We start from the raw sequence: 17,025 nt of genomic DNA on the forward strand, positions 1-17,025 counted from the left end.
GGCAGATACCTAGGCCATGCTGTCTAAAGTAGCTCAGATCAACTTCCACCAAAGTCTCTGCACCCTAGCCTGAATGCCAAATACCACATTCCAATTATCTAGACAACCTATTCCCATGACAAAACCTCCAGGTTCAACAACATCAACTATCCTCATCAACACACACCCTATAAAAATTCCAATTTATACAAATGCCACAGCATACACCCTCTTTTACACAGACTTCTGCTTGATGTCTATCCCATTCTCTATTGTTTCCATAAGAACAAATTCAGCAGATGCTAGAAATCTGTAAACAAAACAGAAAATGCTGAGAGAAAGTCAGCACACACCTGGCAGTATCTGTTGAGAAAGAAACAGAGACTTGAACTAAAATGTTAACTCTGTTTCTCTCTCAAAAAGATACTGCCAGACCTGCTAAGCTTCTATCAGCACTTCCTTGATTGCTTCCACGTTCTGTATTAATTTGTTTTGTTGATTCATGGGATGAGGGCGCCGCTGGCCAGGCAGCCGGTATTGCCCATTCCTAGCTACCCAGAAGTCAGTTAAAGGTCAACCACAATGCTGTGGGTCTGTAGGCCAGACCATAAGGACTGTAGTTTCCCTCCCTAAAGGACATTAGTGTGCCAGATTTTCCTGACAATAAACAGTAGATTCACGATCATCATTAGACACAATTCCAGTTTTTTATCATTGAATTCAAATTCCACCACCTGCTGTGACAGGGTTCAAACCCAAAACATTCCTGGGTCTTTGAACTAATGGTCCAATAATAATACCACTAAGCCACTGACCTCCCCTTTCACATTTGCACATTGCTCTTTAGCTTCCTAACTGTTCAATAGTTATGTATCCCAGTGCACTACTCCAACTCAACTTGAGTAGTAGTCGCAATTACTTTACTCCATTGCTTCAACCCTTGCTTATTGATTCATTTGCAGTTCAACGGGTGTCTCCCACTGCTGACCTGTGAATTCTGCCGATGGTCTCTAATATTCACATGCGGAAAAGGTCTTTGGCATTCACTGTGAGCAATTGCAATAACAGACACTTACTTGAGGCCATGGTGGCATCTCTCACCTTTATGAAACCTCGCTGCTTGGCTAGATCTTCAACTATTTGCCCTGCCAAGCCCGCTGTGGTGCTAATTACATCAGACCTTGACCTGACCCCTCAACTCAGCTGGCATTTTCTCCTTCCTAACCATTGTTACTTATGCCTCTTCACCACTCCCCCCACGTCACATCCACATGCTGCTCTCCCAGTGACACAATCAGCAAGCACACCACTGGTTCTCACACGTAGCTGTTGTCATCCAGCTCTACTTCATGCCTACTAGACTGGATTCCTTCACTGTTGTGAACCCATCAGACTGCTTATCCAACATTCAGAATTGGGCGAGAAGGAATTTTCACCAATTAAAAATTGCAAAGACTCAAGTCATTACCTTCCACTTGTACTTTAAACTTCTCCCTATCTAATGACATCATCCCTCACACTGTCAAATATTAGATTAAACCAGACTGATCACAATCTTAATGTTATATATGAGCCAAGTACATACTCGTACCATTACCAAGACAGTGTGTTTCTATCTCCACATCAAAGCAGATGTCACCCCTGCCTCAGTTCATCTACTGCTGAAAATCTTTATATATATTCCTTTGATATAGAGTCATAGAGCCGTACGGCATGGAAACTGGCCCTTCAGTTCAACTCGTTCATGCTGACCAGATATCCTAAATTAATCTAGTCCTATTTGCCAGTTTTTGGCCTATATCCTTCTAAACCCTTGCTATTCATATACCCATCCGGATGCCTTTAACTCCAGACGTGACAACTCCAATGCTCTCCTCTCTGGCCTCCCACATACTACTCCTCCATAAACTGGAGATGAACCAAACCTCTGTTACCCGTGTCCTAACAGACACAAAGTCATGTTTACCTATTGCCCTGGGCTCGCTTCCTGATAGGAGCTCCTAGCCAAGTGAAAGCTCGATTTGAAAGTTTTCATCCTTGTTTTCAAATGCTTCCAATGGCCTGATCCTTTCCTATTTTTATTATCCTCCAATCCCACAATCCTCCAAGCTATCTACGCCCATCCATGGCTTGTCTCCTGTGCATCCCAATTTTAATCACTTCACCATTGACACATCTACCTTCCACTGAGGAGCATTGCTAACTTCTGTACTTGCTTCACAAAATCATTCCACCTCGCTTAACTCTTTAACCAACCTATTGGTATGTGTCCCAAATCCTCCTTATATGGTTTAGTGGCGTATTTTATTATGCATTGCACCGTGAAGTATCTTAGGACATTTTCTCACATTAACAGCACTAAGCAAGAAGAGATAACTATTCTGTTTTACTCAATCATTTGGTATGGGTGTCCCTTGCTAGGACAACATTAACTGCCCAACCCCTTGATGCCATGGTGACGATGGTGGAGAGCTGTCTCGCTGAACCACAGCCCCCAAGGTGAGGGTACACCCAAAATGTTGTGAGGGAGGGAACTCCGGGGTTTTGATACAGTGACAGCAAAGGAACGAGAAGGTAATTCTAAATCGCATGGGCACAGAACTTGGATCTAAGCTACAGAGAGAGGCTGAACAGGCTGGGGCTGTTTTCCCTGGAGCGTCAGAGGCTGAGGGGTGACCTTATAGAGGTTTACAAAATTATAAGGGGCATGAATAGGATAAATAGGCAAAGTCTTTTCCCTGGGGTCAGGGAGTCCAGAACTAGAGGGCATAGGTTTAGGGTGACAGGGGAAAGATATAAAAGAGACCTAAGGGGCAACTTTTTCACGCAGAGGGTGGTACATGTATGGAATGAGCTGCCAGAGGATGTGTTGGAGGCTGGTACAATTGCAACATTTAAGAGGCATTTGGATGGGTATATGAATAGGAAGGGTTTGGAGGGATATGGGCCGGGTACTGGCATGTGGGACTAGATTGGGTTGGGATATCTGGTCAGCATGGATTGGTTGGACCGAAGGGTCTGTTTCCATGCTGTATATCTCTATGACTCTATAACTTGGAGGGAAACTTGCAGGTGGTGGCATATATCTATGCTGTTCCTCCCTTCTAGGTGGTAGACTCTCAGATTTGGAAGGTGCTACTGAAGGAGGCCTGGTGAAGATCTGAAATCCATTTTGTAAATAGCACACACCACTGCTGCTGTGCAGGGAGTAAACATTGAAGGTGGTAGATGGGGTGCCAATCACGCAGGCTGCTTTTTTTCTGGATGGTGCTGAGTTTCAGTGTCATTGGAGCCATAATCATCCACGTGGGGAGCATTCCATCAGACTCCTGACTCTTGGTCTTTATTGCTCCAGCATTGGTGCCTCTGTCTTACGTAAATACTGAGACTATAAGAGTCAGCCAGAGGCTGGGAATTCTGACCCTACAAATCATTTCCACCATCTAAAAGACCAAAGTTAGGAGAGTGATGGAAAACGCTCCACTTGCCTGATGAGTTCAAATAACACTTAAGCAGCTTGATACCATCCAGGACAAAGCAATCCAATTGATTGGCACCACATCAACTACCATCCACATTCACTCCCTCTATTACTGACACACTGTGGCAATAGCATGTACCATCTACAAGATGCAATGTAGCAACTCACTAAACTTATTTTTTAATATTGCCTTCCAAACATGCATCCTCTACCATTAAGACAACTGATGTTTGAAACACCAGCACCTGCAATTTACTCTCCATGCCACACACACTATCCTCACTTCAAAACGTATTGCCATTCCATTACTGTTGCTGGACCAAAGCCCGGGAAAGCCCTTTGTAACAGCATTCTTGGTATATCTACACCGTCACTGTACCACTGTGGTTCACTACCTTCTGAAGGATAATTAGGGACAGGCAATAATGTGAACAAATAAAAATTTAGTTAATGGTCAGAGTGGGTCCCCAATTTACAAACATCTGACATATGAATGTTCGTACTCTCAAATGTGATCCCAAACATTACTGTAATTTTAAAGATCTGACTTATGAACATTTCTTATACTTATAGAACATAGAACAGTACAGGCCTTTCAGTCCATGATGTTGTGTCGAGCATTTATCTTAATCTATCTAACCTACACACCCCTCAATTTGCTGCCATCCATGTGCTTGTCCAGCAGTCACTTAGATGTCCCGAATGTCTCTGACTCTACTCTCACTGGCAGTGCATTCCACACAACCACCACTCCCTGCATAAAGAACCTCTGACATCTCCCCTATACCTTCCTCTAATCAACTTAAAATGATGTCCCCTCGTGACAACCTTTTCTGCCCTGGGGAAACGTCTCCAGCTATCTAATCAATCTATGCCTCTCATTACCTTGACCAAGTCACCCCCTCTTCTTTCTTCTATCCAGTGTGAAAAATCCTCACTCACTCAACCTCTCTTCACAAGACATGCCTTCCAATCCAAGTAGCATCGTGGTAAATCTCCTCTGCACCCTCTCTAAAGCATCCAAATCCTTCCTATAATGAGGCAACCAGAACCGGACACAATATTCCCAGTGTGGTCTAACCAGGGTTTTAAAGGGCTGCAGCAAAACCTTGCAGCTCTTAAACTCATCGCCCGATTAATGAAAGCCAAAACACCATATGCCTTCTTAACAACCCTATCAACTTGGGTGGCAACTTTGAGGGATCTATGTACATGGACCCCAGGATCCCACTGTTCCTCCACACTGCCAAGAATCCTGTCTTTCAAATTCAACCTTCCAAAACAGATCATTTTGCATTTGTCCAGGCTGAACTCCATCTGCCACTTCTCAGCCCCGCTCTGCATCCTGTCAATGTCATGTTGTAGCCTGCAACTCTACACTATCTACAACACCACTGACCTGTGTGCCATCGGCTAACTTATTAACACACCCTTCCACTTCTTCAGCTAAGTCGTGAGTGTGGCACTGGAAATGCACAGCAGGTCAAGCAATATCCAAAGGGCAGGAGAATCGACATTTCGGGCATAAACCCTTCATCAGGACTTCTTCATCCAAGTCATTTATAAAAACTACAAAGAGCAGAGGCCCAAGAACAGATCCCTGCGGGACACCACTGGTCACCAATCTGCAGTAGAATACTTTCCATCCCACTACCATTCGCTGCCTTCTTTCGGCCAGCCAATTGTATATCCAGACAGCCAAATTTCCCTGTATCCCTCCTAACTTTCTGAAGGAACCTACCGTGGGGAACCTTATCAAATGCCTTACGGAAATCCATGATTTGGAGATGCCGGGTGTTGGACTGGGGTATGCAAAGTTAAAAATCACACACACCAGGTTATAGTTCAACAGGTTTATTTGGGAGCATGAGCTTTTGGAGCACTGCTCCTTCATCAGGTGGGACCAGCTCTCCATACGCTAGTGCTTCCATATAAACTTGTTGGACTATAACCTGGTGTTGTGTGATTTTTAACTACTGAAATCCATACACACCACATCCATTCCTCGACCTTCGTCAACTTGTCTCGTCACATCCTCAAAGAACTCAATAAAGCTTGTGAGAAATGATCTGCCTCTCACAAAGCCATGCTGACTATCTTTAATGTAACTATGTTTTCCAAAGATTCATAAATCCTATCTATCTCTCCGAATGCTTTCCAGTACCTTACTTATGAACAGTTGCTGTACACTGGCCTGTATCGCACTCTAACCGGAGTACAAATTGACTTGCGAACATACTCCAGAATGGAACCTGCTTGCAACTCCGAGACCGCCTGTATTACAGTTATTACATTAGGGGCCATAGGCAGTGTACCAGTGACAGACCAATGAATTAAAATGTATCCTATGCACTGTAGGCCACATTTGTGTTTGTACACATCTAGTGAAGGAATAGGGTTTGCAAGTCTCTATAGAATCCCCAATAAATGGTGCAGTCAAATAAAACCTACTGGGGTCTAGTGTTTGATTGATTGCTCAGACTCTTAAATGATCAAATAAGCTTTACTAAGATGATGCACCCTCTTCCCGGAAATTGAACAATTTGCATTTATCCATTGATTAATGAAAAAAGGAGCTGTTGCTGATAAGCTTTCATCATGTAACACTATTTATAAGCCTGAAATATTTTATTGGAACTGCCTCACCACATTGAGCATTGGGATTTTGTTATTCATTAAGCATACTATTTAATTACAAGTTTTGCTGATAATAATATGACTTAAACAGGAAACTAAGGGACCATGACAAATAGCCAAAGGAAATACTTCATTCGCAAGCAATATTCTATTAATGCAAATTAGTGTGTTAAAGTTAATTGTGTAAAGAAATTTTTAAAAATATATTTACATAGCACCATTCAGAACATCAGTCATACACCATGGAAACCGACCCTTTGGTCCAACCAGTCCATGCTGAACATAATCCCAAAAGGAAGCTAATCCCACCTGCCTGCTCTTGGCCCATATCCCATTCTATTCATGTACATATCTAAATGTCATAGAGACATACAGATGCTCATGCCCCTTTGGCCCAAATCTTTTCCCTCTCACTTTAAACCTACGCCCTCGAGTCTATGTTACCCCCCACCCCAGGAAAATACCTTGTCTATTTACACTATTTATACCCCTCAGCAACTCTCCCCAGGACCTTACCATTAAATCCTGCCCTGATTTGTATGTCCAAAACACAACAGCACACACGTATCTAAATTATATTCCATCTGCCACTCCTCAGCCCATTGGCCCATCTGATCAAGATCCCATTGTACTCTGAGGTAACCCTCTTCGCTGTCCACTACACCTCCAATTTTGATGTCATCTGCAAACTTACTAACTATACCTCTTTATGTTCACATTCAAATCATTTATACAAATGACAAAAAGCAGTGGACCCAGCACCAATCCTTGTGATACATCACTGGTCACAGGCTTCCAGTCTGAAAAGCAACCCTCCACCGTTACCCTCTGTCTTCTACCTATATGCCAGTTCTGTATTCAAATGGATAGTTCTCTCTGTATTCCATGTGATCTAACTTTGCCAACCAGTCTACCATAAGGAACCTTGTCAATCGCGTTACTTAAGTCCATATAGATCACGTCTGCCTCTCTGCCCTCATCAATCCTCTTTGTTACTTCTTCAAAAAACTCAATCAAGATTGTGAGACATGATTTCCCATGCACAAAGCCATGTCGACTATCCCTAATCAGTCCTTGCTTTTCCAAATACACGTAAATCCTGTCCCTCAGGTTCCCATTCAACAACTTACTTAGCACCAATGTCAGGCTCACTGGTCTACAGTTCTCTGGCTTTCCTTACCGCCTTTATTACATAGTGGCACCACAGTGGTAGCCAATCTCCAGTCTTCCGGCACCTCACCTGTGACTATCGATGATACAAATATCTCAGCAAGGGGCCCAGCAATCACTTCCCTAGCTTCCCACAGAGTTCTAGGGTACACCTGATCAGGTCCTGGGGTTTTATCCACCTTTTTGCATTTTAAAACATCCAGCACCTCCTCCTCTGTAATATTTCAAGATGTCGCTATTTATTTCCCTCACATTCTCTAGTTTCTATATCCTGCCCCACAGTAAACACAGTGATGCAAAATACTCATTTAGTATCTCCGTCATCTCCTGTGGTTCCATACATAGGTGGCCCCCGTGCTGATTGTTAAGAGGCCCCATTCTCTCCAGAGTTACCCTTTTGTCCTTAATGGATTTGTAGAATCTCTTTGGATTATCCTTAATCCTATTTGCCAAAGCTATCTCATGTACCCTTATTGCCCTCCTGATTTCCCTGTTAAGTATACTCCTACCGCCTTTATATTCCTCTAGGGATTCACTAAATCTCTGCTGTCTATACTCGATATATACTTCCTTCTTATTCTTGACCAAAACTTCAATTTTTCTCATCATCCATCATTCCCTGCATCTACCAGCCTTGCCCTTCACCCTAACAGGAACATAGTGTCCCTGGACTCTCATTATCTCATTTTGAAGGCTTCCCATTTTTCAGCCATCCCTTTACCTGTGAACATCCGGACCCAATCAACTTTTGAAAGTTCTTGCCTAATACTGTCAAAATTGGTCTTCCTCCAATTTAGAACTTCAACTTTTAGATTTGGTCTATCCTTTTCCATCACTATTTTAAAATAGAATTATGGTCACTGCTTCCAAAGTGCTCTCCCACTGACATCTCAGCCACTTGTCCTGCCTTACTTCCTAAGATGTTGGACTGGAGTGGACAAAGTTAAAAATCACACACAGGGTTATAGTCCAACAGGTCTATCTGGAAGCACTAGCTTTCAGAGCATTGTTCCTTCATCAGGAAGATGAAAAAGTCAAATTTTGCACCTTCTCAGTAGGTACATCCACATACTGAATCAGAACATTTTCTTGTACACATTTAACAAATTCCTCTCCATCCAAACCCTTAACACTATATCTGTCCCATTCTATGTTTGGAAAGTTAAAATCCCCTACCATACTCACCCTATTATTCTTACAGATAACAGGGATATCCTTACAAATTTGTTTCTCAATTTCCCACTGACTATTGTAGGGTCTATAATACAATTCCAATAAGGCGATCATCCCTTTATTTCTCAGTTCCACCCAAAAACTTCCTTGGGTGTATTCCCAGGAATATCCTCCCTAGATACAGTAGTAATGCTATCCTTAATCAAAAATGCCGCTCCCCCTCCTCACTTGCTCACCTTTCCATCCTTCCGATAGCATCTATACGCTGGAACATTAAGCTGCCAGTCCTGTCCACCCTGAGCCACATTTCTGTAATTGCTATGATATCCTAGTCCAATGTTCCCAATGATGCCTTGAGTTCATCTGCCTTCCTGGTTAGGCCTCTTGCTTTGAAACAAATGCTGCTTAATTTATGAGTCCTACCTTGTTCTCTGCTTTGTTCCTGCGTGCCCTGACTGCTTGGACTTGCTCCTTTTCCCAACTGTACCAGTCTCAGAGTGATCTCTTTCCTCACTGTCTCCCCGGGTCCCATCTTCTTGTAACCTTGCTCAGGCAGTTCATTCTGCATGCTAACTACCCTCTGTGTAAAACAGTTTCCCCTTATGTCTTCATGCTGCCTCATTTTGAGCCAATCATATCCACTTGAAATGCAGTCAGTATAGTAATTTAGGCAAACATTGCAGCCAATCTTCATACAGCAAGGTCCCACCAACACTACTGACATAATGGCTAGAGCAGATATCCTAAACTGATCTCATCCCATTTACCAGCATTTGGCCCATAATGAGCATTGCTCAGGACATTAGAAGCTCTGCACTGCTTTTCTTCAAATAGCACCAAGGATCTATCTGATCGCACTGGGCCTTAGTTAAACGGCTGATAGTTCAGTACCCCTTCAGCAGTATACTGACGAGTTCACCTACATTAGCTGCTCCAAGCTCTGGAGCAATTTTCTGAGTTTTAGGGAAGAGCGAGTTACCCGAATAGATTGCAGCAGGAGCATGTTAACTCGTTGATCAAAGTCATTCTATGTCACACATGCATTATTATCATAGCTACTAAACCCTAAATGTCCAACTGCCATTGTAATTCAGTACCTATTATTCAGGGATGCAGTACAGCATCAATACATTTTCTAACCTGTGGTCGCAGCTCTTCTTCATATTGATTTGTGAATTGCCATGATTGTTTGGAAACAAAACCCACACTGAACTGTAGTATAATGCTAAACTAAAATACCTTATAAAGAAATATTCTAATAGGAACAGTAAGCTATGTAACCAAATCCAACTCCAGCCAAATCCACTTCAACCCTCCTGGTATTCTAGTCCTCTACATAGAAAGGACAGCATTTCATTAGCCTTATTCTTATTTTCTGTGCTAGTTCAAGACATTTTAATGAGCTGTATCCATGGGTTCCCTGGTCTGTTTAAACCGCTACTGTTTTTAGAATGTCACCAAATAGTGGTTATTATGCATGAAATATGAAAATGATACTTTCTACTCTAAGCCATTGGTATATGCAGTGCCAGTTGAGAGCCGAAGATAGATATTACAATGAACACGATCACATCCGGTCAACGAGAGTACCTACCCATCATCCCCGTCTCTGTCTCTTGGCAATCACATCAGCTCCTAACCAGGGAAACAATTTATCTACAAATGCATCCTCACCAAATTGAACCAGAAGTCTTTCCATGATTGTTTCTGTCAAATGCCTTTGGAAGACCATACAAATAACATCCAGAGACAATAACCTCCACTACTTTCTTACCTTCAAACTTATAATTAGAAAAAAAGCCAATGCTGGACACCACCAAACCAAATGTTTGAACTCTTTTTAAAACAAAAATTGCCTCATACCTGCCGTTCCTGGTGTCATGTTGTCGCATATTTTTGATAAAGTGAATTTTCTTAAAGCTCTTTGGTCTGGGTGAACCCGATAGAGTCCGACATCTGTAAGAAAAGGCAATTAAAATGTAACCATTAATGCTGAATGAATTCAAGTTGTTTTCTCAAATAGTTTTGCCTAAAGCAGAGAGTGACATAAAATTTAAAGCCAGTTCTCCTATAAATGAATAGAAAGAATACTGGAGAAACTCAGTTGGTCTGGCAGCAACTGTGGAGAGATTCTTTCTCAGAATTAACCTACTGGACTTGAAATGGTAACACTGTTTTTCTCTCCACAAATGCCACCAGACTCACAGAGTATTTCCAGCATGTTTGTATCAGATTTCCAATATTTTCCGTAGTTAGCATTTACTGTCCTCTTTACATTTTCGAGACTGACAATAGCTTCCGTTGTGGACCAATGAACTAGAGACGGGAAATCAATGCTGGTCCAGCCTCACATCCCATGAGTCGATAAAAAAGTTAGATTGAACATCAATATATTTTCAGAAGGGAAAGCCTTTTGTTGCAAACTAACTCAATAACATTTCAGTAAAGCATACGAGTTACCCAGCCAGTGGAATAGAGCTAAGAGTAACACAAATCACACCATTGGACAAGGCAGAGCCCATTAGAAAATTGCTATCTGATGAAGCAGAAAGGATTTTGACACATAATCTACTCAGCAGTGACGATTACTTGTTGGGATGGAAACAATATTCCACTGACTAGAGACATAAAAGAGAACTAGCCAGTGCTGTTCCTGGCATCTTGGCTTACTTTCTTACCTCCGTAATGGAGCATTCTCCTCGATATCTTCCAGAGTTTCTAACGAAGAACGTTGGGAAATCAACCGCCGCCTGGAAGGAATAAGAGGAGCACACAGTGAATCATTCAACATACTTGCTGTTGCACATAATGTCAATACTGCACAGCACCTCCGAAGATCAAAGGAATGTGAATCTGTACAAATATAAAATTAAACAGTTGGTGATAGCTGAGAAACTTAAAATCGTCAGTGGCAGCTTGCACCAGGTTCCAAAAATACTCAGTCAATTAAAATTTTCTATTTTTCCACAGGATTATGATATTTTAGTCTGATGAGATTCTTGACCCGAAGTGTGCAAAGGGCCAGTGGACTTGCCCAATAATTTACACATTTACTTTGCCATTACAATGCAGAAGGTAGGTACTTTATTTGTCACAATTCTGTCCAACTGACAGGTAACAACACACACACTGGAAGGCGGTGTTTAAATCCTAGTAATGCTAGGTCCAAGGAGGGGTAAACAATGCAGTTCAATTGATGGGAGCTGACCACTCCTTGTCCCCATAGTCATAAACGGAGAACAAGAGAGAGATACAGCGAGAGAGAGACTGGAGTCATTTAACTTGAGTCATCACATTTCAAGCGAAGGTGAGGTTGAGAACGCAGCACCTTCACAGTAATCTCAGGCTGAATGGGAAATGTACCCATGAGGTTGATGTCACTTTGCAGAGCAAACGAGTTGTCCAAACACAGGCTGAGGTTACCATGATAGCTCTCTTTCTCAACCTCTCCCCTCACCAGAGGGTGACCAGGAGGTTAAACCACACCAGTCCTCGCTCTCTCTCTCTCTCTCTCTCTCTCTCTCTCTCTGCGAGAAGACCATATGTCTGATCAGTCCATGGCAACTTTACATTTTTTTTTAAAACCCCTGTCACTACCTGTTAATACACTGCTCATATCTTTAAACTGACACTACAAGCTTGAACAGTTGACACTGTTGTGACTTTATATTCATGTATGAGACAAAAACAAAACTGCAGATGCTGGAATCTGAAGCTGACAGGCAGGAAGCTAGAAGAACACAGCAGGCCAGGCAGCATCAGCAGATGCAGAAATCGACGTTTCAGGTTACACCCGAAACATTGACTTCTCTGCCTTCTAATACTGCCTGGCCTGTTGTGTTCTTCCAGCCTCCTGCCTATATTCATGTGCATGCACTATGGAGCACTAGCGCAGTGGGCCTGTAGATGCTGCTGGCTAATCTGAGTGACTGGCAGTGCACAGGGTGAGATATCCTCCTGGTCAGGGGATGGGAGGTTCTGTCAGGTTCTGTCAGAGCTGGTTTCACTCAGCCACACAGCTTTACAGCTACAGAACCCATTATGCATAGTCCCACTCTCTCTGCTCCCATCCCCATAACTTGCTGCTCATTAATTCAAATTATTCTCAAAAGGTAGATATGTCTGCAAAGTATTCAAATAAATAATCCAAATTAAATGAATTGGCAAATTTGCCACAATGTTCAAGATTAGAGTGATGCTGGTCATGTACAGCAGGTCAGGCAGCATCCGAAGAGCAGGAAAATCAACGTTTCAGGCAGGACGATTTTCCTGCTCCTCAGATGCTGCCTGACCTGCTGTACATTTCCAGCACCACACTAATCTTGACCCTTTTTAAGATCAGCAAGGCTACCTATGTATGGAACTGCAGGAGATGGGAGAGATACTAAATGAGTATTTTGCATCAGTGTTTACTGTGGAGGAGGACTTGGAAGATAGAGAACTTGTGGAAATAGGCAACATCTTGAAAAATGTACACATTACAGAGGTGGTGGTGATGGGCACCTCAAAAAGTATAAAGTGGATAAATCCCTGGGACCTAATCAGTTATGCCTAGAACTCTGTGGGAAAACAACAAAGTGAGTGCTGGGCCTCTTGGTGAGATATTTTCATCATCCATAGTCACAGGTGAGGTGCTGGAAGACTGGAGGTTGGCTAACGTGGTGCCACTGTTTAAGAAAGGTGGTAAGAAAAAGCTAGGGAGCTATAGACTGGTGAGCCTGACATCGGTGGTCAGCAAGTGGTTCTAGCGGATTCTAAGGAACAGAATGTAGATGTATTTGGAAAGGCAAGGATTGATTAGATATAGTCAACATGGCTTTGTGCGTGGGAAATCATGTCTCAAACTCGACTGAGCTTTTCGAAGAAATAACAAAAAGGATTGATGAGGGCAGAGCAGTGGACGCCCAGTAAGGTGTTTAACAAAGTTCCCCATAGTAGACTGGTTACTGGAATATAGGGAGAACTAGCCATTTGGATACAGAAATGCTGCTGGTACCACTGCATTTTGTCATTTATATAAATTATTTGGATGTGAACATAGGAGGTGTGATTAGAAAGTTTACAGATGATACCAAAAATTGGAAGTGTAGTGGACAGCCAACGTGGTTATCTCAGATGGGCAGATGGGCTGAAGAGCAGCAGATGAAGTTTAATTTAGATAAATACAAGGTGCTGCATTTTAGAAAGGCAAATCAGGGCAGCACTCAGATACTTAATGGTAAAGTCCTGAGGAGTGTTACTGAACAAAGAGACCTTGGAGTGCAGATTCATAGTTTATTGAAAATGGAGTCGCAGGTAGATAGGATAGTGAAGGTGGTGTTTGGTATACTTTCCTTTATTGGTCAGAGCATTGAGTACAGGAGTTGGGAGGTCATGTTGCGGCTGTACAGGTCATTGGTTAAGCCATTTTTGGAATACTGCCTAAGTTATGGTCTCCCTGCTATAGGAAGGGCATTATGAAACTTGAAAGGGTTCAGAAAACAATTACAAGGATGTTGGCAGGGTTGGAGCTCCAGAGAGAGGCTGAATAGGGTCTTTTCCCCAGGGTAGCGGAGTCCAAACCTAGACAGGATAGGTTTAAGGTGAGGGGGGAAAGATTTAAAAGAGACATACGGGGGCAACTTTTTCATGCAGAGGGTAGTGCGTGTATGGAATGAGCTGCCAGAGGGAGTGGTGGAGACTGGTACAGTTACAATATTTAAAAGTCATCTGGATTGGTATATGAATAGGAAGGGTTGAGAGGGATGTGGGCCAAATGTTGGCAAATGGGACTAGATTAGGTTAGGATATCTGGTCAGCATGGACAAGTTGGACTGAAAAATCTGTTTCTGTGCTGTACATCACTATGATTCTCTGAAAAATCTCTAATACCAGTCAATAATTTTAAAAAAGGTGGAAAGTGATGTTAGAAAAGTTCTACAAGTAATTATCATAGTGTTAACTCCAGGTGTACCCATTTCCATGGACTGTATCCAACATATACTGCAACATTTCAGGGCTCTGTCTGGTTCCTCCAGCAGACACCGTTTTAGATGCAGCCAGGAATTTCTGGCGTTTTGCCAGCATCAATTACCTGGGGCCAAGAGTGAATATTCATTCGACTAGTAAGTGTCCAGTCTAAAATCGAAGCTGATATTCCAATGCAACATTGAAGGATTGCTGCACTGTTTGAGGGGCATTGCACCAATGAGTAGTTGAAATGAGGTCTCATCTACTTGTAATGAGAAACAGAAAATGTTGGAGAAATACATTGGCTCTGGTACCCTCTGTGGACATTTAAGCCTCTGCTTAACATTTCAAATTCACACAATGTGTTGGCTTTAATAGCATGACAATTTGAGTACAGGAGCAGGGATGTCATGCAGCAAGTGCGCAGGACCTTGGAGAAGCCAGATCGAGAGTATTCTGTGCAGTTTTGATCTTATCTGACGGAGGAGGGATTGCAACAATGATTTACCGAACTGATGTCCAAGAGGATAAAACGCTCTTATAAAAAGACAGACTGCATTGGTTAGGAACATATCCACGGGAATTTGGAAGAGTGAAGGGGGAGCCTCAGAAAATTCGAAGAGGGTTAGACAGGATAAACACAAGACAGACCAGGGAGTCCAGAATCAGGGGTCACAGTTTAAGGATTGGGGGAGGTCATTCTGGACTACGGTGAGGAGAATCTTCTTCACCCAGAGGGTGATAGTTCTCTGCCACAGAATGCTGTCGAGGCCAAAACATTGAACGATTTCAAAATGAAGTTTGTTTTTTTTAGATTAGATTAGATTACTTACAGTGTGGAAACAGGCCCTTCGGCCCAACAAGTCCACACCGACCCGCCGAAGCGTAACCCACCCATTCCCGTACATTTACCCCTTTACCTAACACTATGGGCAATTTGGCATGGCCAATTCACCTGATGTGCACATCTTTGAACTGTGGGAGGAAACCGGAGCACCCGGAGGAAACCCACGCAGACACGGGGAGAATGTGCAAACTCCACACAGTCAGTCGCCTGAGTCGGGAATTGAACCCGGGTCTCTGGCGCTGTGAGGCAGCAGTGCTAACCACCGTGTCACCGTACTGCCCACTGTCAAGTTAGATAGAGTTCTTAGGCTGTAAGGGATGAAAGGGTTTGGGAAGAAACCAGGACAGGCTACTGAGTTGGATGATAAATCATCATCACGTTGAATGGCAGCGTAGGCTCACAGGATTGAACGGCCTACTCCTGTTCCTGTTGGAGGTTCCTCGAAAAGCTCTAAAGTCGCAATGCCGGTGCATTATGCTCTCATCAAGGCTCCATGCACCCATCCTGCACATCAGGAGGTAAAGGAACTTCTTAACAACACGTCCCACCCCCAAAAGGTCAGGAAGTTGTGGGAACTAGAGACATATTCCTCTCTTCTCCATTGTAGATAAAATCCTGACACACCTTCTCCAGAACCGTAGAGTCATAATGCTACAGCCTACTGGGTCCATGCTGGCTCACTGTGAACCAATCCAATCAGTCCCATTCCCCTGCTTTATCCCAATAGCTTTACAAGTTTGTTTCCCACAAATGCCCTTCCAATTTCTTTCAGAAATCATTTTTCAACATTGCTTCATCACCCTCATGGGCAACAAGTTTCAGATCAGTCTCACTTCTGCATCCAAAAAGTGTTTCCTATAACCCTCTGTACGTCTTACTCTCCAATATAAGGTCAGCTCTTGACAACAAGGGTGCCAGTCAAACTACTGGCATTAAACCGATCATGGTATTACGTTGTTTATCTCTTTGTGCCAATAACAGATGGAAACATTTCTAAACATAACATTGCGAAAGTAAAGAGAAAAAGCTGTAGAATTTAACACGAAGTATGTGAGACAGGATCACTTCAGTTGTCAGAGCTATTTATATATTGAGTGAGTTATTTGGCTCTTCTCATAAGTATGAAAAAGTAACAACAACTTGCACTGACATGGCACACACCTACCACGGTAAAATATACCAAAGGTGCTTCACAGGAAGCTAACTCAAATAAACTCTGACACCAGGCTACAGAGGGTGATAGGAGGACAGATGACCAAACACTTGGTCAAAGAGGTTGACTTTAAAGAACATGGTATAGAGAGAGAGAGAGAGAGAGACACACACCATTTTAGGAGGTTTCACCAAAGCATGGGGCCTTTTCAGCTAAAGGCACAGTCACTGAGGGCAGTGCACCGAAAACTGAGGATTCTCACTCAGTTAGAGCCGGAGCAGCACAGAAATCTCTGGAGATTTATCAAATTGGAAAAGGTTACAGAGATAGAGATGGAGAAGGACAACGCAGGGAATTAAAAACAGTGGAATTTTTTAAATTGAGGCATTGCTTAACTGCCAACCAATATCAGTCTGCGAACCCAGGCTATGGGACAGGACTTGACGGTTATGAAAGAGAATGAGTTTTAAAAGAGCTCAGGTTTAGAGGAAGCTGGCCAGGAGCAGGTTGGAATGTATGTATTATATAAAAATCAATATTTGTTCAACATGGGTTTAAGGCCTCAAATTAAGTTAAAATTAGTGTCACAGTGAGCTCTTGTACTTTAAACATCAGCTTGCATTTTTGCCAGTGGTG

At 42.8% G+C, this 17,025-nt stretch overlaps 1 protein-coding gene across 2 annotated transcripts in view; it reads right to left on the reverse strand.

Moving 5' to 3' along the window:
• Window positions 1–17,025, reverse strand: part of cables1 (Cdk5 and Abl enzyme substrate 1) — a 170,248-nt gene that overhangs the window by 94,001 nt on the left and 59,222 nt on the right. For both annotated transcript variants that reach the window (XM_087986561.1, XM_087986560.1), the window contains exons 2-3: window positions 11,119–11,190; window positions 10,304–10,396 (exon numbers count right to left, since the gene is read on the reverse strand). In XM_087986561.1, coding sequence (XP_087842687.1) covers window positions 10,304–10,396; window positions 11,119–11,190 — 165 coding nt within the window. The remainder of the gene's footprint in view (window positions 1–10,303; window positions 10,397–11,118; window positions 11,191–17,025) is intronic.

Source organism: Chiloscyllium plagiosum, unplaced genomic scaffold, assembly GCF_037043375.1.
Source record: "Chiloscyllium plagiosum isolate Xiang-an unplaced genomic scaffold, Cpla_swu_hap1 HiC_scaffold_4, whole genome shotgun sequence".
Lineage (NCBI taxonomy): Eukaryota > Metazoa > Chordata > Chondrichthyes > Orectolobiformes > Hemiscylliidae > Chiloscyllium > Chiloscyllium plagiosum.